The following is a 25,166-nucleotide window of genomic DNA, read 5'->3' as shown; positions in this document are numbered from 1 at the left end:
GTTTTCTCACACAAACCGCTCGTTTCGTGTCTTGGGCCATCAATGTGTACTTACGATGGGGAATTGTTTAATTTGGACGATGGGGAATTGTTTTAATTTGGACTCTGTGTCTCTTTGAGACAGTGACCATAGACCTGCATTATATGACTGACAGACAAGAACGGTTTGACCTAAAAATATCAAAATTGAAACTACTGCGGAAAAAAAGACACACATCTTGGATGCCCTTGAGGTAAGCTAAAACATACCAAAATTTAATTTCAAAGTGAACTATCCCTTTAACCAAATATTATTACAAATGTGTTAAAGATTTTGTAAGCATATTGTGTAGTTATGCTTTTAGTCAATTGTTTTATTTGTGATAATGCAATGAAACATGCAAAATCATGCTAAGAAATTATGAGCTTATGCAAAAACCAGAGAGCAACAGTGAAATTTTAATAACTGATTATGCTGTTGTCAATACATTATTTTTCCTGTGAGCTTTTTTGTTTTTCTAAAACCTGTAGCTGTAGTTTGCCTTTTTTGCCAAATAATTTGGTCACATAACCTTCACTAAGTTTAATGCTTTGTTTTTCCTTCATATATATATATATATATATGTGTGTGTGTGTGTGTGTGTTTAATTCATTTTTATATAAAAATAAGAACACAAATACATAGAAGTGAAGTGGCAACCTTATAGCACACATATATCCACAATGTGGAACGCACTGCTCCACCTTTAATCTGCGATGACATAACATAAAGGTTAATTTATGTACAGGCAAAATGCATTGAATGATGGAGAATAAAACATTGCAGCCAAGTTGAAAATAATGTGTGATCTTCTGTGCTGATTGCCTTGTGGGGAGGTGAGCCTCCGAGCTTGGAATTTAGCCCAAACCCAGAGAACTCTTCCCCATAACCATGGCTGGGAATAGGAACCGGTGGGAATAGGTGGTGGAGGGATGCAGAAAACTAACTAGTGGTAACTAGAGTCGGTTGTGTATATATATGCCTCCTCTCGAGCCGATTAGACAAACCAACTGATTTTGAACGTGCTCCTCCCGAACTTTGTATATAAAACATAATTTGTCGCTTGAATTCTGCAATCTTTTGAGATGCAGACATGTTGGCTGACAATTAGCTAAACATATACTTTTAATAGTGACACTACTAGCCTACATCTTTATTTGAATATGTCAACATGAAAGCTCAATATTTCTATGATTAAATTACTGAAAGAGACCCCTCCCCCATCAACCAATCACAGAGGGCATAGTTAGTATGCGTGTTGACATCATCCATAGCAACGAGGTCAACCCCACCCTCTCTGTTCCTTAGTAAAGGTTGGTCTCATCAGCTTTGTGAATAGGTTTTAAGAGAAAACTCTTAACTAAGAACTTTTACTGCTATTTAGGAGAACTCTTAGTGGTAAGATAAAATGTTCTGTGAATATAGCCCCAGAAATGTAATCCTGAAATATCAAAGACAGAAAAGGCAAAACCGGGCAGTTTATTTGTGTAAATGAAGATAACACAGTCAATATACACAGGCATGTGTGGGTGGTTTCTCTTTGGCTGTATAGGAATGATAAACAATGAGTGCCACTTCATTATTGACTGTTATCTAATGTAGTGGTGGAACAGTCACACACCACCAATGACATTTATAAAAGTACTGATTTTCACACAGGACAAATTCAATTACTATATACAGTGTTTTAATATTGTGCAATGTAGTGTTCAAATTGTACCTCCAATGCAGTCACAAGCCATCAAACATCTGTTCAGCAATGTTTAATGTTTGAAATGTCAACTAAAATATCAAACAGATCTTATTATTGATAGATATGACAATAATAACCCAACATTTATTTAAAATAAAGAGATCTTTAGACCTGTCCAAGAAAAATCTACTGAAAAACTCTATTGTACTGTACAGTATTTTCACAGAAAAGTCATTAATTGTTTTCAAATTTCTTCTATATGCCTTAAAATGCAAGTAACCTAAATCTTCAAAAGACACTTTTGAACCAATCTAAGGCATCAATGATAATAAAACACAGACACATGCACACACCCAAGTACTAATGCATTATCTTCCAAAACAAACTAAATTAGATATTTCAAATATTCAAAAGCCCTACTAAAATCAATAAAACAGGGGAAAACCAGTGGATGTAACCTCTCACTGCAGATACATTTGTTTGTCCAGATGCAAAGACTTTTTAGAAATTTAGGCATGGTTTGAATTTCCACATGATATACACATACACATACAGTGTAGCACATACAACAGTGGTTTTCAGTCCTGGTCCTGGGGAACCATAGCACTGCACATTTTGTATATTTCCCCTATTTAATGCCCATCTTTCAGACCATATGCTCCATTAACTGAACTGACTCTGTCAGACAAGAATAATATACAAAATGTACAGAGCGGTGGGTTCCCAGAACCAAGATTAAACCACTGAGCTACAGAAGGCTCTTCTCGCTTCTTTGTTCACCTTCATTCATGAAACAGACAAAACAAGATGACAACGCCTTTGGCGTTTTAATAATGCTTTTATCAAATCTCAACAGTTTCCTTATCTAATACTAAAGAGAATGCCAGTGGTCAACCACTGGCTTCACACAGATACTTCTGTAGTAGCTACAGTAACGTCTACCTCAGCCGAAAGCAGGGGGTGGAACAGGAAATTGAAGGCGAAAGCAACGGCATTTCGGACGTTAACCCTCCAGTCCTGCTCGATCTTGACCTGTCGTCGTATTGGTACAAGCGGTGAAGCACATGTCTTGCAGTGCAAGGCTTTGAGTTCAAACACTGGCCATTTGCTGCCCAGTCTACCTTCAAGTACTGTGCTGAATTCTACCACACTGCCTGAGCTGAGTGCCAGTAGGACGTGTCTGAATTCGCTACTAGCCCGAAGCACAATGTCTTTGGTGCCATCATCGAAATCTTGTGCCCCATTGCGCCCCTTCTGCGGCATCCCCATGGTCACTTCAAACTTGTAGTGGTCAAAATGTTTGACATGGCACTTATGCTTTGCAAGCGCCTTGAGCTGACACAACGATTCAGCGGGTCCCGGCTGGGTCTTGTCACAGACAGGGTACTCCTCGCCGTATAGACATCTGACCCAGTCTGCTATAAAGACCGGTAGAAGGTTGATGACAGCTTGCACTCCATTCTCGATCTCAGTGACACGAACGTACTTAAACCGACCCTCCCACGTCACCCGGTGTCCCTCCAAGTGGCTGCAGAGGATCTGGGCGTGTGCCATGTTACGCTCCTTCCAGGCACGAGGGCCACACAGGTTGCTGTACTCCTGCCAAGTCAGGGTGGAGTTGTATACCTTCCTCCCCTCAGAACGGTACACGTAGAACCAGCTGAAGAGCACCAGAGCTGAAATCCACACAAGGATCAACTTGACCACGCTGCTACGCCGCAAAAAGTGCAGCACTGCCAAGGGTGACACGCTAAAACGTGTCCACCAGCGCAGCAAGACAGGCAGCACGCAAACACACGCGGTTACAATCATTTTGGTCAGTTCCAGGGCGAGGAACCACTGCACCAGCTGCACCAGCATTACGGCTGCTAGAGCCAGCGAAAGCACGGGCAAAGCGAAGAAGAAAAGGAGGTAGCCCACAACTGTGCGCATTAGCCCCAATGGAGTAGACTCTTGCAACAACGTGACGGACAGTTCACACCAGATGAAGCACACTAAGTAGGGCAGCAGCACACAGTAGGTGCCACGTGCACCACCTGCTGTGGCCATACGGGTACACTGATACAGGAGGTAGAGATACAGAAAACAAGGCACACCCACATGCAGTACCAACCAGTCACCAAGGTGCATGTTGAACCAAGCGCCACCAACCATACGACCCACCCAGCCTCCCAGCAACTTATTCAAGAACACAGAAATGGCGGAGGCAACCTGGGAGAGCAGAGCAAGTTTGGCATGCTGCTGCGCTGCTGGTCGCAGGCTTAAGTAGCTGCTTACAGTGAAGAAGACTGCAACTGTAGCCAGTTCCGAACATGGCAACCAGGACTTGTCTGCCATGGGAATCGAAAGGATGAGGAAAAGCGAAGAAAGGAGGAAGTAGAGGTATGGTTCAAGATGGTTCCATGTGAAGTTTGACTCTGCCTGCTCGAGGTCTATGCCCGGCTCAAAATGAGACAACATGGCCGTCAATGCTCGAAAGTTCTCCCAGGCCTTGCTGTTCTGAAAGACTCGGAGAGTACAAGTTACCATTGACAGAAAAGAGAGGTAGAATATAATGAGGGGAATGACAAGGCCAAAGAACTCCAGGGTTAGGTTGGAGATGATGAAGAAAAAGATGAGGGTATTGACATGATGAGTAGGTATGAGGGCGCTAATCCACTGCATGCCCGCACGGGACGCCCAGTCAATCAACACCTCTTTCACCTCCAACACTGCATGAAGGGGAAACTTCAATACCTGTAAGTATCAAGAAAATTAATTAGTTAGTCAAAAATAATATTTAGTACAGTATAATATTAGCTGTGTCTCATAACATGGCGAGCTGCTAAACTAAATAGTAGGGATGTACATTTTCAAGAATACTCAGTATTTGTTGTCTTAAAGGGATAGTTAACCAAAAAATTTCAGTTTTTCTAATCCCATAAGGCTTTTGTTCATCTTCAGAAAACAATGATATTTTATTATTCTCTCATAATTTTTGCCAAGCCAATGAATATCCTTGTTTTCACCAGGCAAGCCCCTTTGAGCTATCGTTGACCATATTTGATGTAAACACTGATAACACGTATACAGAGCACGTAAATAAACCCCTAAATGAAATCTGCTCATGATATAAAGCAACGTGTCTCTTCAGTAGACCTGATTAAAACATTCAAATCATATTTTTTTTTACATTTTTCAAATCTGTACTTTTACAATGTCTTAGTGCACTTTTTGAAGCTTGAAAATTTTGTGTTACATTGACTTTCAATGAGTGGACTAAATTATGAGAGAATATTTTTTAAAAATTAGGGATGCTCCGATCAGGATTTCTGTAGCCGATACAGACTACCGATTTCTTGTCATCATGATCGACCGATACAGATCCTGATCCCGATCATTCAATCTTTATATAAGTGAAATGTAAGCTCTCTGTTGGCTGTCACTTTTAACCCCTTACACCCTTGTAAGACTGGAGAAACTGGAAGAGAGGGCTACTCTCTGAGAAAACAAAGGAAATTAACATTTGAACTCTCTTGCTATATTACCATCCCCATTTGAGACACGATCACACTTGAGTTGATCACCTCCCAATTTACACATCATTCCCTTTGCCCATCCCTACCTGAATTCACACAAAAATCTATATGGATTAATATGAACAATTATCATACAGTATTATACATGTTTGGTATAATTTGAAATGTCTCAGTGCGACTGGTACAAAAGGTCTCATTCCCACATAAATAAACCAAAAAGGTAATAAGGTGTGGAGAGTTTAGAGATATCTTGTTAACTGCTGTGGGTGTGCCCCCATGTAAATCAACCTCTGTCCCCAGTAAGTCTGGGACGGTGATTAATGCATATTCCCACTGTGAACTCATGTTTACATTTGAAAAGAGGTTTCTGCCTTGGTCTGAGTATTTAAGGAGATGCTGAAGAAGGCTCAGGGCGATTTGTAACTCAAATTAGCCCGTGATGTGGAGTGTATGCAGGCACTCTGCATCATGTATTTTATAATGTTAGGTTCGCATCTTCTCTTTATTCCAGAGCTGATGTTTTGTATTGATTATCTTTGAACTGATTATGAAATTGGCATGATACATTTACCTGACATTATAAATTGTTACATTTGATTTTATTCCGACTGACCCTAAAATTGTTTTCTCAAGTAGATTAAACAGATTTGTATGTTACCGCAAGTTGTGTGTCAGATTAGTGACGACTATTAGACTATTAGTGGCACTAATTCAAGTGTACTTGGTTTTGCAAAGACAAGAAGTGAATTTCCATTTAGGGCAGCAAAAGTGTTGCTTGACCAACCTAAATCTGGGTGTGTCTTACCTCCGTTTTAATTTAATGTTACTTTAGATAAGTGTACGTGGGAAACCACAGCATGGCCAATCCAAAGCTATTATAAGAGAAGTAAAGCTGGTTGACTTATATCTGTAGTAGTGGCCATCACCTACTGAAGTAAATGTTACGTTAAATTTAAGTGTATGCAATTCCATGGGGGCTATACCAAATTATCTTTGATTGTGTAAGCGTGAATGCGACCGATCTCAGGTATATAGCAATTACCTCTGTTTGGTGACCGAAGCTGGCGAATTGTGATCGTGAGACCCACGTTAAACAAGGCATGAGGACCTCTGAACGACATGGCTTCCTAATATGAACGGGTAAAATAGAAGTAAAGAGTTAAATAGAACAATCAAATGTATTGCTAAACTATTATATAATTGACCAATAACCAATTGTCAATCTAACTTAAATCCGAGGTCGGATAAAAGCTTAAATGGAATTAAATTACTTTGCCAGTAACACGCAGAGACCTTCACCCGTTCAATTGGATGCCACCTTACACCCTGAAGGAATTTTTTATGATTTCACGTGATTTCAAGTTGCATACTTAAAGTAATGGTTTACTTTTAATAACTCAAAAAAAAAAAAAAAAAAAAAGCTATCATCAAGCTTCATTTGATAGAATTTTGGTCATGTTTGGAGGTTTTTATGTTTCCAACATTGCTGAGAAAACCCAAGAAAAAGTGATGCAATTTGATTTAATTTGCTATTATTCATGCTTGACCTGTCATATATAGGAAGTTAGAAAACCAAGTTTGGTGTAGTTTTTGATGATCTTCCAGCGCTGTTTCAGCTGTGCACTCCTTATTCTATGCTGTACGGTAAATCAAAATGTGTGATTTATTATGGTTTGCTAATGTTTCACGAAGTTACAAAGCAGAACATGGCGCAAAAGCCTCATCTGTATACTGTTTACATGCACGTCGTCTGCAATATTTTACGGGTTTACCTCATCAAATTGCGATCGCTTCGTAAAATCAGCCAAATTTAGTAACTACCGATCGAGTCATAGAATGTGATTATCAGCCGATGTCGATCGACCGGAGTATCCCTATTAAAAATATCTTAATTTGTGTTTTGAAGATGGAAGACGGAAGCCTTCTGAGTCTGTAAAAAAAAAAAAGAGTGTGAGTAAATGATTGCAGAATTTTCATTTTTGGATTAACTATCTGACAATCAATTAATCATTACATTAATTCCGCAGAACAGAGGAGAACTCCAAATATTATGTACATGTGGCCGACTTTTAAGGTAAGAACATGCACAGAAAATATGCACTTTCAAAAACTCGCTGTGTTGAGATGCTGTAGGAACGTGTGAAATCAGTCCAATGGTGTGACGGAACGTCATAGGCGGGTGACATCCCGACCAGGAAACTATGAAGCACACCCAGACCAAACAGTGTTAGCTTCTGTCATCAGCAAGCCCTCTATGTGAAATAGTTTGTCCCATTGGTGTTTGTCTCTATCAGAACAGCATTTTCTCTCTGTTAGAAGTTTATCAGAGACTGGTTCCCTAAGCAGATTTTCTGGAAGCGTGGAAACTATTGCTAAATACTGTTCTATCATCAGCAGTACCCATTGAGATATAAAGGGTTACAGGATTCAGTTTGGGTCTTGCCCGCCCAGGTTCAACAAGGTTCTACAGACAGTGGTAGGCTCAAGCAGGCTCTGGTTATGGAGCAAGAGGTAAAGGCTCTGCTGGACAAGGGGGCCATAGAGCATGTTCCTCCACCCAGCAGGGAATATGGATTTTACAGCCGGTACTTTATCATCCATCTCATCTGGCATGTTTTTAGAATTATTAATAATGTTTTTGTCTAGATCTCTAGATTATGAAATACCTGCTGACAGTGCTGCTTTATCGGTGCATTTGCACAGAACTTCTCTCTGAGATAATTCATTTCCACAGAACTTAATTATTTAGATGCTTATTAGCTAAATAAATTATATAGTGGATGTTAATATGTCTAAGCATCAACCCGAGAGGTAACGGCAGTATGAACGCTACTTCACAAGACTAATGATGAGCAGACAACAGAGAGAGAATTGAATTTGGCCCTGAGACTTACAAGCCCTGTCGGTAGCTCCTTCGTGCCTGGAATTTGCACCTGGCATGGCGAAAACCTTTCTCCACCCTAGACTGGGTTATGTCCCTAAGACGCTCTCTCGTCCTATTGTGCGCTCGATTTCACACTGACAGGAACGTTCAATTATGGCGGCGTGGGTATGATGTTCCCAGAGCGTCTTGACACCGCGCTAGTTCCCTTGAAAGGGAATGTCTCCGGTTACGTCTGTAACCATGGTTACCTGAAAAGGGAACGAGACGACGCGCTGCCCTGCCATACCTGCATTGCCTGTGATCGACTTGCTTCAGCCTATCAGAAGGTAACGCTGTTTGGTTTGGGGTGTGATTTATAGTTTCCTGATCATGACAACACCTGCCAATGACATTCCGTCACACCATTGGACCGATTTCTCACTTGCTTCCTGACGCAATTACGCAAAGGCGTTCCCACAGCATCTCAACGCAGCGTCTCGTTCCCTTTTCAGGGAACCAGGGTTACAGATGTAACCGGAGACATTTTCTATCTAATTAAGTTGGCTTGAGAAATCTTTAACTATAACTAATCCTTCTTTCTTTCTTTCTAATCAATCAATCTTTCTTTCTAATCAATCAATCTTTCTTTCTTTCTAATCAATCTTTCTTTCTTTCTAACTAATCTATCTTTCTTTCTATCTAAGCCATCTTTCTTTCTTTCTTTTTCTTTCTTTCTTTCTTTCTTTCTTTCTTTCTTTCTTTCTTTCTTTCTTTCTTTCTTTCTTTCTTTCTTTCTTTCTAACTAATCCATCTTTCATTCTTTCTAACTAACCAATCCATCTTTCTTTCTAACTAATCCATCTTTCTTTCTAACTAATCTATCTTTCTTTCTTTCTTTCTTTCTAACTAATCTTTCTTTCTTTCTAACTAATCTATCTTTCTAACTAATCTATCTATTTATCCTTCTATCTAATATATCTTTCTTTCTAACTAATCTATCTTTCTTTCTTTCTTTCTTTCTTTCTAACTAATCAGTCTTTCTTTCATTCTAACTAATCAGTCTTTCTTTTTAACTAATCCATCTATCTTTCTTGCTAAGTAATCTATCTTCCTTTCTTTTTAACTAATCCATCTTTCTTTCTTTCTAACTAACTAATCCACCATTCTTTCTTTTTCTTTCTTTCTTTCTTTCTTTCTAACTAATCAATCTTTCTTTCTTTCTAACCAACCCATCGATCTCTCTCTCTTTCTAACTAATCTATCTTTCTTTATAACTAATCAATCTTTCTTTTTTCTCTATTACTAATCTATCTTTCTTTCTTTCTTTGTCTAACTAATCATTCTTTCTTTCTAACTAATCTATCTTTCTTTCTTTCTTTCTTTCTTTCTTTCTTTCTTTCTTTCTTTGTCTAACTAATCATTCTTTCTTTCTAACTAATCTATCTTTCTTTCTAACTAATCCATCTTTCTTTCTCTCTCTCTTTCTAACTAATCCATCTTTCTTTTTAACTAATCAATCTTTCTTTCTTTCTTTCTTTCTTTCTTTCTTTCTAACTATTCCTTCTTTCTTTCTTTCTAACTATTCCTTCTTTCTAACTAATCTATCTATCAAACTTTAAACTACTTTAAACTTCAAACTACTTTAAACTTCTTCAAACTCTCTGGTCCGGCTTTCTCAAGCCAACTTAAAGTTTGTCTCAACAAACCTTTTTTTCTAGTTAAAGGTATATCATTTCATCCAGTACATGGGTGTTTTATACTGTATCGGCACATTAGCCAACATCCTGTGTGTAGCTGTCCATGAAAAGCATCTCATAACAATTACTTATGAGATTCCACTTTAGTTTGGGTTTTACCATGCATAGATTCAAGCAGAAATAACAATGGCACCTTCTGATGCAAAGGCAATTCATCAGGGTTCTTTACTGGCCCTTCATCATCATCATCATCATCATCATCATCCCCTGCTGCTTCCATGGCAGGTGTTGGTGAAATACCCTCAGCATATTGTTTAGTATACTCAACAAACTCTTCTACACCAACATATTCAGCCCCTGCCACAGCAAAAATACACAGATTCAGGTTATTATATTCATATTACCACATATGTAATATAAGTCTAAAACATTTTTGACTCTGCAAAGATAACACAATGAATTCACCATCTCTTGCGACCAAACTCTCCAAAACTTTTCTTTGTTTCTGTGCTGGGCTTGAGAGAGGGCTGCTGGGAGCACCATCTAGAGGAGGAGCAGGAAACACAACATATGTTCAAAAGATAGTTACAGTCGACCCTGTTGATTAATGGATAACTGCATGAAGATTCTTAATTTTTTTATTGCCGTTCCTCAGAAAAATAATAACAGCGTACATGTTGAGAACAATAAGAGTAATGACAGAATTTTCACGTTTGGATGAACTATTCCTTCAGCATTATCCAAATTGGTTGATCACAACAACATAAGTTTCACCTGTCTCAGTGTTGATCTTGCTGACATTTTCCAGAAGTTCAGAGGCAGTGATGTTTTTCTTCCTCTCTGGATTGAGTTTCCAGTACATGAGCAGAGCTGCTTTCCTTACACTGCGCTGAAAACGGGATTCACATGCAAGGGAACACACCTCCTCTCTGTTCTCAGCTGTGATGCCTGGCGCACACACACACACACACACACACTATAAAGTCTGTCTAAATGTTAAGTATAGAGAAATGGATGTCATATGTATACAACCTAGATATCATAAGTATCTGCTTTACCCCTCCTGTCATGAAGGCAGTGTTGTAGCAGCTTCACTGCATCTTTTCGTCCATTTTTCGCCGCCTGGAGTAGCCATGTTACCGCGGTGACAGAATTTACTTCTTCGTCTTCTTGCTCGGCTAATCTCAGGTAATATCTACCAATCTGTCGAACAACAGTGTAAGTTTTCAAATGACTAAAACAATGTATAGTGCGAGTGTGTTTTTGTGGAATTCAGACCTCTGTCTGTGCTTTTGCATCCCCATTCTTTGCCCTCTGTTTAAGATCATCAATGCTTAGCTCCTCTGGGATTTCACCTGGAAAATGAAAAGAATCACACACACAAACAGCCTTATACACACACATTGTACTGTCACAACAAATAGGCATGTATAAGTATGGACTGTGCAAAACGTTGATTGTTTATAAACATGGGATTGTGCAATATACTTTCTACTGCTTATTTTCTATTTCTTGCAGCTATGTTGAGTTGTATGTTACCTTTAAGGCCATTGCACACTGAGTCCGAAATGCGCATCCGAAATTTTCGCACGTAAAAAAAAAAAAAAAATTCGACCTCACTTTATGTCAATCACGCTTGCACACTGTCTATGAAACTTTCGTCCGTAATAAAAATATTCGGTTCGGGTTCGATTTTCTGCGTTTTCCGCATCCACAGCCAGTATTTTGAGAGGTTTTTTGACCATTCAGAGCCACCGTACAAGCGAACGACAAAATCCAGAATGGCGTCTGACAAGTTGATACACTTCGTCTCGCAGCACAAAGTGCAGTATGAAAAACAAAAACGTGTGTGTGTGTGTGTCCATACCTTAGACCAGTGGTTCCCAAACTTTTTGAAAGCATGGCACCCCTTTGTAGTGTTTTTTTTTCCACGGCACCCTAACCCAATTAAACTAAACGAACATATGTGCATACATATATACAATTATATCCAGATGAGCAAACAACCAATGAAGCATAAACAGCAGCATGAATTTATTATGAATGCATTACAACAGACACAATATGAGGCGAAACAACCCCTTCAGATGAATCATCAGTCCATTAATAACTGGACACACGTCAACAGACTGATTTTAACCAATAAGGCTACTGTATGTGAGAATCATTGGAATAAAACAGATTTAAAGATACTTAACTCTTTAAATAATAATAAACAACTCCAAATATTTTTGCATATGTTGGTGTTTTGATATGATTTTAAAATATGCTGTAAACAGGGTTAGCCTATTATAGTTTTGCATTTTTTCAATAGTTTTTATTTTTATTTCGTTTTGACTTTTTGTTTTCGAATTCAGTTTAGTTTTAATTAGTTTTTAAAGTGGGTTTGCTAGTTTAGTTTATTTTTTATTTTTTGAAAATGCTTAGTTTTCGTTTAGTTTTTATTAGTTTTAGTGTTAGTTTTAGTTGTTGTTTTTTTGTAATTTGGGTTATTTGTCAGGGGCAAGATTCAAAAAGACAATGACATAACATTATTTAATATTTGAATCACAGCTTATATAGTGTTTTGACATCGACAACCAAAAAGTGCATTTTTCCTCAAACTTGCGACTAGTTAACTTTCTAAAGAAGGCGCAATCGCTTCTCGGGTCGACAATAACACACTGACAAAATTATATTCAGAATTTAAAATATTTTTATACCACGTTTTAATGTGTGATTGTGTAATTTAAAGGTGTTCACGAGATAGAGAGACCAACCTTTCGTGAACTTGCTTTCAACGTCGAACGAACACTCGTTCTCATGGAGACGCGGTGTGCACGGAGGGGAGGAGCTGTGTGTTGTGTGTGTGTGTGTGTGTGTGTGTGTGTGTGTGTGTGTGTGTGTGTGTGTGTGTGTGTGTGTGTGTGTGTGTGTGTGTGTGCGCGCGCGCATGTGAGAGACGCATGAGTGACAGAGAGAGCAGGGAAAGGAAATGCAGCTCAACGAATACGCTGCGTGTTTTAAATAGCGTTTTTTCCCACCTAGTTTTCGTTTTTTCGTTCGTTTTCGTTAACGATTATAACCTTGGCTGTAAAAGGTTATTATATGGTACGATAGTTATTTTAGGCTGTTTAAATTGGAAAATAAAGCTGAGATTCTGCGGCACCCCTAGCCAGTTGTCACGGCACCCCAGGGTGCCGCGGCACCCACTTTGGGAACCACTGCCTTAGACAAACTGCCAGTCTCTGTTCAGGATCAATTGGTTCACGGAAATTGGTGGTGGTCTTTTTAATATGTGGCTCCAGTATCGCTAGCAAAGCATCAAACTGTTCCACTGACATTCTGAGGTAAATTTTGAATCGCTCGGGATAATTTCGCAACTCCTTGATAAGGAGGTGAAACTCTCCTTCCTCTCGGCGCAATCTCAGGATTGTATTTCCTCTTTCTTTTTCTCTTTTTAAGAAGAAAGAGGGCAACAAAATCATCCTCACTGCTTGACGAATCCATTTTGTATTTTTTGCATTTTTTTCTGCAAAGGTTTAATAAATACGCATCGGACTCAGTGTGCAAGGTTTCTGTGCGTGACAAATTTTAAGGCTGACGAACACGAAAAAACGCATACAAAAATTTCAGACTCAGTGTGCAATGGCCTTTACTTAGTATTTTGTATTGTGCTTGTGTGTTAATTTTACCACAAGGAGTTGCACTTAAAGGGTAACTCTCGCCAAAATGCAACCTATGGTCTTTTTGTTAATCTACCCGAGGCAAACTTTCGTTTAAAAGCATAATTAGAATGGAAACGCCACTTTTAAGTTTGACCGTATTTTCGTTTTCGGTCAAATTGCCTTTTGAATGGGAGTGCTTGGGGCACTAAATCACTATTTTTAAAACACTAAGAAGGCTCGACACAACATGAAACTTTGCTCGAAGTATCACCAGGCATTTTGACAGTCAAAAATAGTCCATCTCCAAATGCAACGTAACAGGGAGGAGAGTAAAGATGGAAAGCTCCTAAAGCTTAGTTCCATATAAATTCAATTGAAAATCAATATTGACCTTGTATTTGAAAAAAGGATCCTCATAGAAGAAGCAATACTAAAATTCAGAGTCAGTTCATTCACATTCGGAGATCGACTATTTTTGACAATCAAATTGCCGGCGGACACAGCTACAGTGAGTTGTTCAAAATCTTTCTTTTTAGTAAACTCTGTGTACACAAACATTGTTCTCAATGCCCAAGTTCATGTGTAGAGCCCAACATGGAGAAGCTGCGTTTAGCGTCTCTGCTGTACACGACTGGAACAAACTGCCAGAAGATCTTAGATGCACCCCAAATGTGTTGATTTTTAAATCCAAGTTAAAAACATTTCTTTTTTCACGTGCTTATGATTGAGCTCTTAAACCTAGCTATACTGTTCAGCCTTACAGTTTCTTATGCCTTTTTTATTCCATCTTTTAAATCTCTTTAATCTTTCTTGTGTCTGTGTGGATCTTGTACTATTATTATGATGTTTTTATTTGTTTGTTTTTTATTACTTTTCTTTGTAAAGCACATTGAATTGCTTTGATGTATGAATTGTGCTATATAAATAAATTTGATTTGATTTGATTAGAGCCCCTGGTGATACTTCGAGCAAAGTTTCATGTTGTGTCGAGCCTTCTTAGTGTTTAAAAATAAATAGCGATTTTTGATGCTATCATAGAAGTGCCCCAAGCACTCCCATTCAAAAGGCAATTTGACCGAAAACAAAAATACAGTCAAACTTAAGTGGCGTTTCCATTCTAATTGTGCTTTTAAACGAAAGTTTGCCTCGGGTAGATTAACAAAAAGACCCTAGGTTGCATTTTGGCAAGAGTTACCCTTTAAGAAAGTGCAATGACAATAAAGGCATTCAATTCAATTCAATTCAATTATATTAAAGCAAACCAGTCCAGTTTGTACTTAAGTTGTTCACAGCAGATTTCCAAAAATATATTTTTTAAATCAGATCTTTTTAAGAGTCTGCAACTGTTCAAAGTATATTGGGTGTTTAAGCAATGCAGTTCCAGCATATATAATGATAAACCGAGAGTTACACACACACACACACACACACACACACACACACACACACACACACACACACACACACACACACACACACACACACACACACACACACATATATATATAGCTCAACAACCTTTTGACAAATCATTAAAGTATTCTCAGGTCTTTCCCATAGTGATGGATGACTATTAGAATTTGGCTGGTGTGTCACTTCATATAGAGCCCAGTGAAACCGATAGTTTGTTCCTGATCACTGAAGTGAAAAAAAAAAAAAAAAAAAAAACTTGTATATGAATGGGAATATACTACATTTTTAGTCATTAGAATTTGTAGTGGTGCTTGGGTATGTTTAGGGGTGGACTTTCATGCTTACTTTTTTCTAATAACCATATGTTTTTGTATGATTCACATTGTACAAATTTATACAAAATCGCCACCTCATTAAATAGTTATATTTTCCCATAAGATAGTTATATTTTCCCATAAGATCGGGTTGATTACGAGCATGAAATTGTGTGCTGGTAAACAGAGTGAATCTGTACCCTGTGGAGGAAAAGATGATTGTCCTGGAAAGGCAGTGCTGGCTGCATTCAACTGGGATCGACCTGTCTGTGAGGCAAGGTGTGGGGGTGGAGTCATTGCTGAAGGGGAGGAGCTAGGCTTTGAAGAAGAGGACACTGGATGGATGGTGTGCCCAGACGCAGAGAACGCTGTGGGGACAGGTGATGCTGGGGACGACAGAGGAGATTCAAGAAGAGAAGCATCCATTTTTAAGCCTTCAAAGCAAATGGCTGCAACAGTTTTGATTTCTTTCTTTTTTTCTGAAATGTCCTGCTTTTACAGCTAATCCTACCTTAATAGAGAGAAGGGAAAAATCATATTAAAACATAATATAATATCAAGTAATATGTAATGAAACAATATACAAGTATATATGTATATCCCTGCTGAAATATCCAGCTAAAACCAGCCTAAGCTGGTTGGCTGGTCTTAGCTGGTTTAAGCTGGAAGTAGCTGGTTTTAGCTGGTCTCCCAGCCTGGCGTAGCTGGTTTTAGCTGGTCTCCCAGCCTGGCCTAGCTGGTCAAGCTGGTCTCCCAGCCTGGCTTAGCTGGTCTCCCAGCCTGGCGTAGCTGGTTTTAGCTGGTCTCCCAGCCTGGCCTAGCTTGTCAAGCTGGTCTCCCAGCCTGGCTTAGCTGGTTTTAGCTGGTCTCCCAGCCTGGTGTAGCTGGTCTCCCAGCCTACAGGACAACACGCTGAAACACAGCAACTAAACCCAAAGAATTCACAATGTTTTTAATGCAATAGTTTGCTCATTATAATGTATGTATACATGGCAGTCCCAATCATAGTTATTAATGTTCTGCATTGAAGCTAATGATCATCACATATTGTGACTTTTAATTCGAAATCAAAGCTACGGCTAACACTGTCTGTAAAAGACAGACTTACAATCGGTTAAATGTACTGTTGATGAAATATTGAAAAAAAATCTACTTTAGAAAACATGGGTGGTGATGAAGTAAAAAGATCCAGCACATTTAGATGGTAACCTTTTGAACTGACTGTATGCATATCCCACACAGCCTCATTTTTGATTCACTTGGAATTAAATATGGTATCTACCCAGACTAAGGTTGCTTGACACATGCTGAAAGGTTCCACACAAATTAAGATCTCACTGAATTGACTAGATATCTTTGTAGGAAAAAAATACAGCTTCTTATTTGTCATATTGAGATCTTAAAAAAAAAAAATGCAGCTCTTATGTGGTAGCCAAAGTACTTAAAATAACGTCACAACATTTATATCTACCAACTGGAATATATTCTGTACAAGTTTATTTTTTCTGTAGAACATAAAAGAAGATATTTTGTAGAGTGTGTTTTTTTTTATTTTTTTTATACAATTGAAGCTCATTTATGTTTTGTCTTGAAGATCCACATAGGAAACAATGTTTGGATCAGAGAAGAGGCATGGAAGAAGATTAATTTATCTACAAAAGATTCTCTCGTCTCTATGTTAAAGAGATGGCTGTGGCACTGTGGGGGACAAACACTTTAAAGAGCAGAAGTGTGTCAGGAAAGGAGTGTCCCATGAATAAACATTCTGCAAAGCCTCCCCTGACACCCTCCAAGCTGCAAGTTTTGAGAGGTAATCTATTCATTCATTCATTCATTCACATACTTTATGTAGCCATAGCCAATTTAGTAAAAGGGTTTTACATTAGTTGATTACCTTTCTAAGTTTTACTAGTTGAAAAGTGACAAATTAATAATCTAAATTATTTATCTTTCAAGTCTGCTTCAGTGACTGGCTCAAACAAAAAGAACCCGAAAAAGGAGAGAGAGAAGCGGGAGAAGCAAGTGGGGTATTACATTTCCCAAAAAATACAAGATGTCATAAAAAAAGAAAAGAAAAATGTAATGTAAAATGTATCTCTATAATTCTGTTATTGTTCTCCTTTAGTTACTACTATAGTTTTTAGCATTTTAATCATTTCAATTAATAATTTTGTACATTACTGTTAGCATATCAATGGGTTGTTTTAAGGGGCAGCAATATCAAATAAAAGGAATTTGTTTGAATGGTTGCCTGTGCTCCTGAAGATTATTTTTAAGTATACTTGGAATTGTTTACATTATTTGTCACAACACCCAGTGGCAGGAAAAATAGAGAAGACATAGAGTCAGCCAGCCTGACCAGCTGAAACCAGCCTGACCAGCTGAAACCAGCCTGACCAGCTAAGACCAGCTAAGACCAGCCTGACCAGCTAAAACCAGCTAAGCCCAGCAATGACCAGCTGAGACCAGCCTGACCAGCTAAAACCAGCCAGGCTGACCAGCTAAGACCATCCTGACCAGCTAAAACCAGCTAAGCCCAACAATGACCAGCTAAGACCAGCCTGACCAGCTAAAACCAGCTAAGCCCAGCAATGACCAGCTAAGACCAGCCTGACCAGCTAAAACCAGCTACGCTGACCAGCTAAGACCATCCTGACCAGCTAAAACTAGCTAAGCCCAACAATGACCAGCTAAGACCAGCCTGACCAGCTAAAACCAGCTAAGCCCAACAATGACCACCTAAGACCAGCTAAGACCAGCCAGGCTGACCAGCTAAGACCAGCTAAAAAAAGTGTTCAAAACCCCTCTAAAACCAGCCTGATAAACCAGCTATGACCAGGCTGGGAGACCAGCCAAAACCAGCCTGACCATCTTAGGCTGGTTTAAGCTGGATTTTTCAGCAGGGCAGTGAGTACATTTTAGTCTTTTATTGGCATTTGTAATTCCTTAGTATTTTAAATGTGTATACTTTAAGATGAAACAATTATGGTTATTACATAAAAAGCAAATTTACACAGTCAATTTAAAATATACCATGGTAACCGTAGATTCCACCACATAACCATACACTATACAAATTTGAGTGCATTGTCATAGTAAAAAACAACAAAGATAATGAAAGATTCTTAGGGAGTCCCCCATGTTAATTTATTACACTTTTACAGTAATTTAAATAATTACTTTAGCATTACATGGAAACTAAGAAAACGATATAAGGAAAGCTATTGTTACCATGGTAAATGCAAATGTTGTATTTTGCACCATGCAGTCAGAGACGCAAATGAGGTTGAGCTGTCATTCTGTCATTGCTCACCCGTGTCACCTTCACTGACCGGCAGAACAGAAAGTAAAGTTACAGTCAAACAAACACACATGGATGTGTGTTAAACAGCGTCAAACACTGACAAACCAGCACCGGGAAGCAAACAGAAACACATCCGAACATCTTCAAACGCTTAAACTTGGTAACGTTATTTCTGCATGTCTGTTCACTATGGTTCACATACATACATACATTAATTCTGTAATACAGCGAGTCTTCAATGACTGACTGCAATGACATTTCTGTCGCTTTATTTCTCTTACCTGAGCTCCTCCATCAGTTCATCGTGAGTATGTATGAGCTGTCAGCACAAGCCTGCAGTTACTTCAGTCTGTTGTGACTCTAGACACGATGTCACTAAAAAGTGAAGAGCAGAGGCCCTTCCAGATGCTGCTCACTATATAAACCCTCCCTCACTGACTGACTGGACCAGAATGTTGACATTGTCCTATTCAAGTTCCTGCCTCTTTTTCTTCTTCTGAATTTAATGGCAGTTGGCAAACCAGCTTTGGTGCATTTCCGCCACCTACTGGGGTGGAGTTTGAAGCGTTGACGGACAGTGGAAAGAAAATAAAAATAATAATAATAACAATAATAAATACAAATTTAACCTGTTAACTGTCACGTCCATTTTTGAGTGTAGACCTGCAAAGGTAATGTCGAGATTCAAATGAATGTTATTCTGGACTATGGAAGTAAAATAATGCCAAATGTTCTTGAAACAAAAAAGCCTGTTGAATTGCACTACTTGTAAAAATATGCATTGCATTAACCATGCTTGCATTTTACAATGTTTGAAATGTTTTGAATTATTCAAATGTTTTTATTAATATTCACAGCTTAAATATTCAACCATGCTGAATTTCAGCCCATAAAAATGCAAGCCCTAAAAATACAATGCATTAAAATGCAGGCATGGTTATGCAATGCCTATTTTTTTCAAGTAGTGCAATTCAACAGGCTTTTTTGTTTCAAAAACATTTGGCATTATTTTACTTCCATAGTGGAGTTTTAACCTCATTCTGGTCTTGTTTTAAAGAAGACTTGAAGTTTCTTGCACAGATGTCTGCAAAAAAAAAAAAAAAATTTTTTTTATTAAAATGATATATATATATATATATATATATATATATATATATATATATATATATATATATATATATATATAATGGTTCACCCTAAAATTTAAATGAAATGAATGCCATAAGTCTAAAGAAGTTGTGTTCCAAATTTGAGACTGTTATAAAAAAAATAAAAAAATAAAAAATAATGCTTTTTGTGACCCGCTATACCAACAAAGGCCACTAGGTGGCATTCATGCTCCATTGATGATTCCTAAATGACACTTGTTTACCACTTGACCTCACACCACAACAGATTAATATCCCTTTTAATTTTATATTTTATTCAAAACATTGTGTAATCTAAGTAGTTTAAATTATTTTAAAACCGTATAAACAGTGCATTAACATCAAAATTGCACAGATGTCTGAAAAAAAAGAAAAGAAAATTAAAATTATATATATATATATATATATATATATATATATATATAAAAATGGTTCACCCTAAAATTTAAATGAAATGAATGCCATAAGTCTAAAAAAGTTGTGTTCCAAATTTGAGACTGTTATAAAAAAAAAAAAAAAAAATAATGCTTTTTGTGACCCGCTATACCAACAAAGGCCACTAGGTGGCATTCATGCTCCATTGATGATTCCTAAATGACACTTGTTTACCACTTGACCTCACACCACAACACAGATTAATATCCCTTTTAATTTTATATTTTATTCAAAACATTGTGTAATCTAAGTAGTTTAAATTATTTTAAAACAGTATAAACAGTGCATTAATATCAAAACTGCAGTTTACATGATTGTAAAGATAGTCGGTTCGACCCCATTCACCAAGTCAAGTCACCTTCATTTATATAGTGCATTTAACATAGATTGTTTCAAAGCAGCTTTACAGTGATAATAGAAAATTAAAGTAACATAACTTGTTTTGGCTTTACAGCAGCTCTAGAATAAAGTTATTGTCCAAAGTTAGTTTTGATTGATTCACTTCCGTTGCAAAGATCATTAGTTATTAACTTAGGGGCCGCTAACACAACCCCGTTCCAACAGAAAACCCTTAATGCGCTCTGGCCCGCTCACCCGCACAACAACAGTGCCTGGTAGCTCGAGAACGAAAACCCCGAAATAGGTTCCAAGGTGCAAGCCCTGAAAATAAATAAATAATAATAATAATTTGTATCTCTACGCAAGCTTTAAAAAAACGTGAATCTCTGTGAGAATGCCGATGGAGTGCACATGCGTATTACGTGTTTAGTCTATAGATATGCGCGTTTGAATATATATGTGTGCAGGCGTGTAAGCCTTTCTTTACAACTTGACCTCAACCTTGTCTGGCCTTAAAGGGATACTCCACTTTAAAATGATACAACGTTATCATATACTCACCCTCATGTTGTTTCAAACCTGTATGAATTTCAATAGAATATCAGTAACCAGACAGTTTCTGGTCTCATTGACTTCCATAGTATATTTTTTTCCTACTATGGAAGTCAGTGAGACCAGAAACTGTCTGGTTACTGACATTCTTCTAAATATCTTACTTTCTGTTCAGCAGAAGAAAGAAATTCATACAGGTTTGAAACAACATGAGGGTGAGTATATGATGACATAATTTTCATTTTAAAGTGGAGTATCCCTTTAAAAATGTATAATACAGAATTATTTATCACTTCCGCGTTGCCATGTAAACCGGAACTACTTTGAAGTTTTATGTGTACAGAGATAAAGGGAAGGAGAAGGGGGCCTTCACATGGGAAAGACTAGGGCTGCGTTCCAGTCCAAAATTGTCATGCACTTCACTCGATAACTTCCCTCCGTCTCGTTCACTCGGATGTACGTCATAGCTTACGTTGCACGAGTGCCCACTACTGGCGGAAACTGCAATGGGCTGAATTGGAACGTCCTTAGCCCTTGATCACTTGGAATCAGCTATGGAGTTGATTTATTATGGAATTTTTTTTTTCCCTTTAAGAATCCTGAGACCCTGCGTCCTCATATGAGGACATTACATTTTTGCCTCTTGAGACAATGATAGTCAAATTTGTAAATCTTAAGCCCTATTCGCACGGGATTAGTATTACCTAGGGACCTCCGGTAATTTGTAATAATCGCAGAGGTCGTCTGTGATTTTTATCCCGTGCGAATCTGCCATGTCTGTAAAAATGTCTGTAAAAATTCCCCCGAAAATTACCTACCGTATTTCGGCAAACACAGGGGTCCTCTGATAATACCAGTCCCGTGCGAATCCCCATGTCTGTGATTTGGGCTGTTTTTCTGTGAGCCTATCATTTCCTAAAGAACGTAATAACCATTATGGGCCGTTTAATACGTCTGTATTAAAACTATATTAACAATAAAATCTCTCGATATGCTCTACCAATCCGAGTATAGTTTTTCTCCAATAAAAACTATGAAGTGCTGCTAAAGAGAAAACAAACTACAGTAAAGACGTGATCCGGAAGCTCCACTCGGACCGTTGTCATGGAAACGTAAAATTAAGTATTTTGGCGCAACATGGAAGCTCTTTTGGACAGTTTGGACGCTTTTTGTGGTAGTTTAATTTAGTAATCTGTATCGTGGAGCATTTCTTTGTCTCACACGGCCTCTAAAGACGTCCATCCTGTGAGTATCTCAAGAAATCAAAGTGTGAAAGAGTAAAAATTATATAAAATGAAATAAACCAAATAAAATTAATAAAAAAAACAAGCCTATCGCGACGTTTCGGTATTTATAATACCTTCTTCAGGCAGGCTTGTTGTAAATATGGACAAAGAATAAAAGAAAAAGAAGATATATTTATACAATAATATCATATTCATATTTTTTTTTGAATTGCAATACTGCAGCGCGATCTTCGTTTCAGCACGTTCAGCTAGTGAAGTGTGAATGGGTGGGCGCACGCTGTAAAGTCCGTAAACTCTAGGGAATTACGAACATTTATTTGCCCGTGTGAATGAGCCACCAAAAACACAGACGTCAGGGGGTAATTTCTTAATTACAGAGGTCCAGGGGTAATACTAATCCCGTGCGAATAGGGCTATAGACAGTTGGCCACATTTAGGGACACTGCCCACACCATCCTGTGGTGATATCACAACATTACACCAATGTCAGTGAGAAGAGAATGGCTGGAATATCAGCAAAACACTTCTACACCAGTTCCCGAAAGAAAAATGACCCAGGTAAAAAATCTATTCAAATTATATGAATGCAACAAATTGTAGCAACAATGACATCCGGACAGCTGCTTTTCACATTAAGTGAATCATGAGGGTGTCGAACACATCTTCTTTGTCCTTAGGAAGACGAGCTTTGGTTAAATATTACTCCCGAAGGGGTAATTCACCAGCGCCGGGGTGTCTGAAGCCCCCTCAGTTCAGCGTGGACTCCCTGTGACTTTACAGCCTCATGACATTCCAACGCACGCACACACACACACACACACACACACACACACACACACACACACACACACACACACACACACACACACACACACACACACACACACACACACACACACACCAAGAGACCAACATTTGTGTGTAACTCAGGATAAGCAATATTTCTTTTAAATATATGTACAATTCCATTATGCATGTGTGGTTAGTTTGCCTTATAATAGAGGTGTGGTTTGCTAGAGTATAATTTTGAATTCTAAAGGTTCACTGAAAGAAGGTTCCTCAATAGTGTCTTGTAACCCGACCTCGACCTGGTCATAAACTTTATGACTGCAAAGCTGCAGCTCAGCCAGTTCTTCTGCAAGCCAACATTCCAGACATTTCCACACATATGATCCAATAGCAATGTTTTTGATATGTATTTTTATGTGTGTATAATTGGCCGGATAATGTCTGAGGTATCTATGCAACGTTATTATGTTAATCAAAATCACTATGCTAAGTGATTATGAGGAAATTATGTAACCCTGTATTTCTTTCATGCAAAAACGTCATTCGAGGTGTCAATGTAATGGGAAAAACACGTCGGAGTCGAATCTTGACTGCAAAGTACAATAATATGCATTTATTCCAGGAAATACCATATTTCTAAATATGAATGTTGTTTTCGATTTCTCACATGACAGTCAAAGTGGGGGGGGGGGGGGGGGGGGTTTCTTCACAAACAAAGAAACCTCTTCCCGCTTCAGATCAGAAGATCCGATTCGTCCTCCACGCAAAAGAAGGCGTACACGAGACACTGTTAAAAGTCCGAACCTTCAGTTTAGACACTCTCTCTCAACTCTCTCAACTCTCTCAACCCTTCCTCCTCTTCTCCCCGGCGCAGCGCTTCTCCAAGGAACATCTGAGGGAGGCCCTGGCCTTCTCTATCGAACGAACCCATGTTCGAGTCGTCGCTGCGTCCTTTGCAACCAAGATTTGCAACCTCTCCCTGCCCGGGAGATGAATCTGAACTTTCTCGGTAACGTTAAATTCAAGTGAGCCTTTACATCGTCTTGCGAAACGACCCAAAAGACGAAGCTAGACGCAAACCAGCCGGACACGCGCACGCGCGCCCCCTCTTCAGCACCACACTGAAAGAGCACAGAATCTTGCAAGTAACGTAACTCTCTCTAAACGCTGATTTCAGGTGTCCAGTTCTTAGGTCTGTGAATTAAGTTACCCTCTATCTCTTCTCTCTGTCTTTCTTTCTTTCTTTCTTTCTTTCTTTCTTTCTTTCTTTCTTTCTTTCTTTCTTTCTTTCATTTCATTTCATTTCATTTCATTTATTCTGACCACGCGATGTTTTATGTTTTGTTTGGTTAAATGTTTGTTTGTTTATTGTCTGCATTTTTACATACGTTTATATCTGTAGTTTATATAATCTCTAGTGTGTGCCATTTTATTAATAAACCCATTTATACTTTTAATTGTCTCTGTGTTTGAAAACCCACCTTATAAAGTCAATGAAACTAAAAGATCTAAGCTACAAGCTCTATATTGACCACCTTGAGTAGTTTTAATTCATAAACTAGCCAGAAGATAAACTTTCTTGGAGTTTGTAAACAGAAATACTCCTTCTTAACTGATAACCTTACATTTATTCGCTGGACGAATGACTGATGACGAGACCAGTTACAGAACGAGGTATTTCCGAAAATTGATAAAGTAATGTATATGCGATTTATGAATTATGACCATGAGTTATGATTTGTAATATTTTCCAAATTCCCTATATTCTTGAGCTAATTCGCATTGACCCAGAGTCGTTTACGTTACAAAATGTATTTATGTACAATACTGTCTCTATCATCATATGGGGATTAAAATGTGACATATTTTAGTAATAGTAGCACTCTAGGACATCAGTAAATGTGAAGCACTCGTTTGAGGACATTGAGACTATATAACGTTATTTATTCTACCATGTGGTTAGCTAAACTTGGGAATATTTAGAAAAAAATGATTTCCCATTGAAAAAACAACAACATTTGTCTGTGTGTATGTGTGTGTGTGTGTGTGTGTGTGTGAGAGAGAGAGAGAGAGCATGCATTATTGAGTTAACATGGAAAAACTGGTTTGCTTTAGTGCAGAAAACTGGTAAAAATCAAGAAGTTTAAAATGAAAGTGAGCCAATAAGTGGTCTTCTACTGCTCTCTGCT

General features: G+C 38.2%; 1 protein-coding gene across 2 annotated transcripts; it reads right to left on the bottom strand.

Moving 5' to 3' along the window:
- Window positions 1–1,476: 1,476 nt before the first annotated feature.
- Window positions 1,477–18,947, bottom strand: LOC309504968 (wolframin-like). 2 transcript variants are annotated; one of them, XM_082178291.1, is made up of 8 exons: window positions 18,749–18,947; window positions 15,364–15,674; window positions 11,068–11,144; window positions 10,848–10,992; window positions 10,564–10,737; window positions 10,255–10,332; window positions 9,983–10,146; window positions 1,477–4,447 (listed from the first exon to the last, which is right to left on the bottom strand). In XM_082178291.1, exons 2-8 carry the CDS (start codon window positions 15,587–15,589, stop codon window positions 2,615–2,617), a joined length of 2,697 nt encoding a protein of 898 aa, XP_082034417.1. In that variant the 5' UTR covers window positions 15,590–15,674; window positions 18,749–18,947; the 3' UTR covers window positions 1,477–2,614. The 2 variants fall into 2 exon arrangements, with proteins under 2 accessions (XP_082034417.1, XP_082034418.1); XM_082178292.1 differs by having other exon boundaries at window positions 15,364–15,549.
- Window positions 18,948–25,166: the final 6,219 nt, after the last annotated feature.

The sequence above is a fragment of the Leuciscus leuciscus genome (assembly GCF_965113295.1).
Source record: "Leuciscus leuciscus genome assembly, chromosome: 8".
Classification (NCBI taxonomy): Eukaryota; Metazoa; Chordata; class Actinopteri; order Cypriniformes; family Leuciscidae; genus Leuciscus; species Leuciscus leuciscus.
This window is presented reverse-complemented; position numbering and strand designations above follow the sequence as displayed.

Excerpts from the sequence above, each read along its gene's own strand:
- LOC309504968 (XM_082178291.1), bottom strand. The coding sequence starts at position 15,589 with ATGGATGCTTCTCTTCTTGAATCTCCTCTGTCGTCCCCAGCATCACCT. Across the intron at positions 11,145-15,363 it reads ATCATCTTTTCCTCCACAGG|GTGAAATCCCAGAGGAGCTA; the intron begins GTACAGATTCAC and ends TTCATTTTCCAG. Across the intron at positions 10,147-10,254 it reads GAGTTTGGTCGCAAGAGATG|GGGCTGAATATGTTGGTGTA; the intron begins GTGAATTCATTG and ends TTGCTGTGGCAG.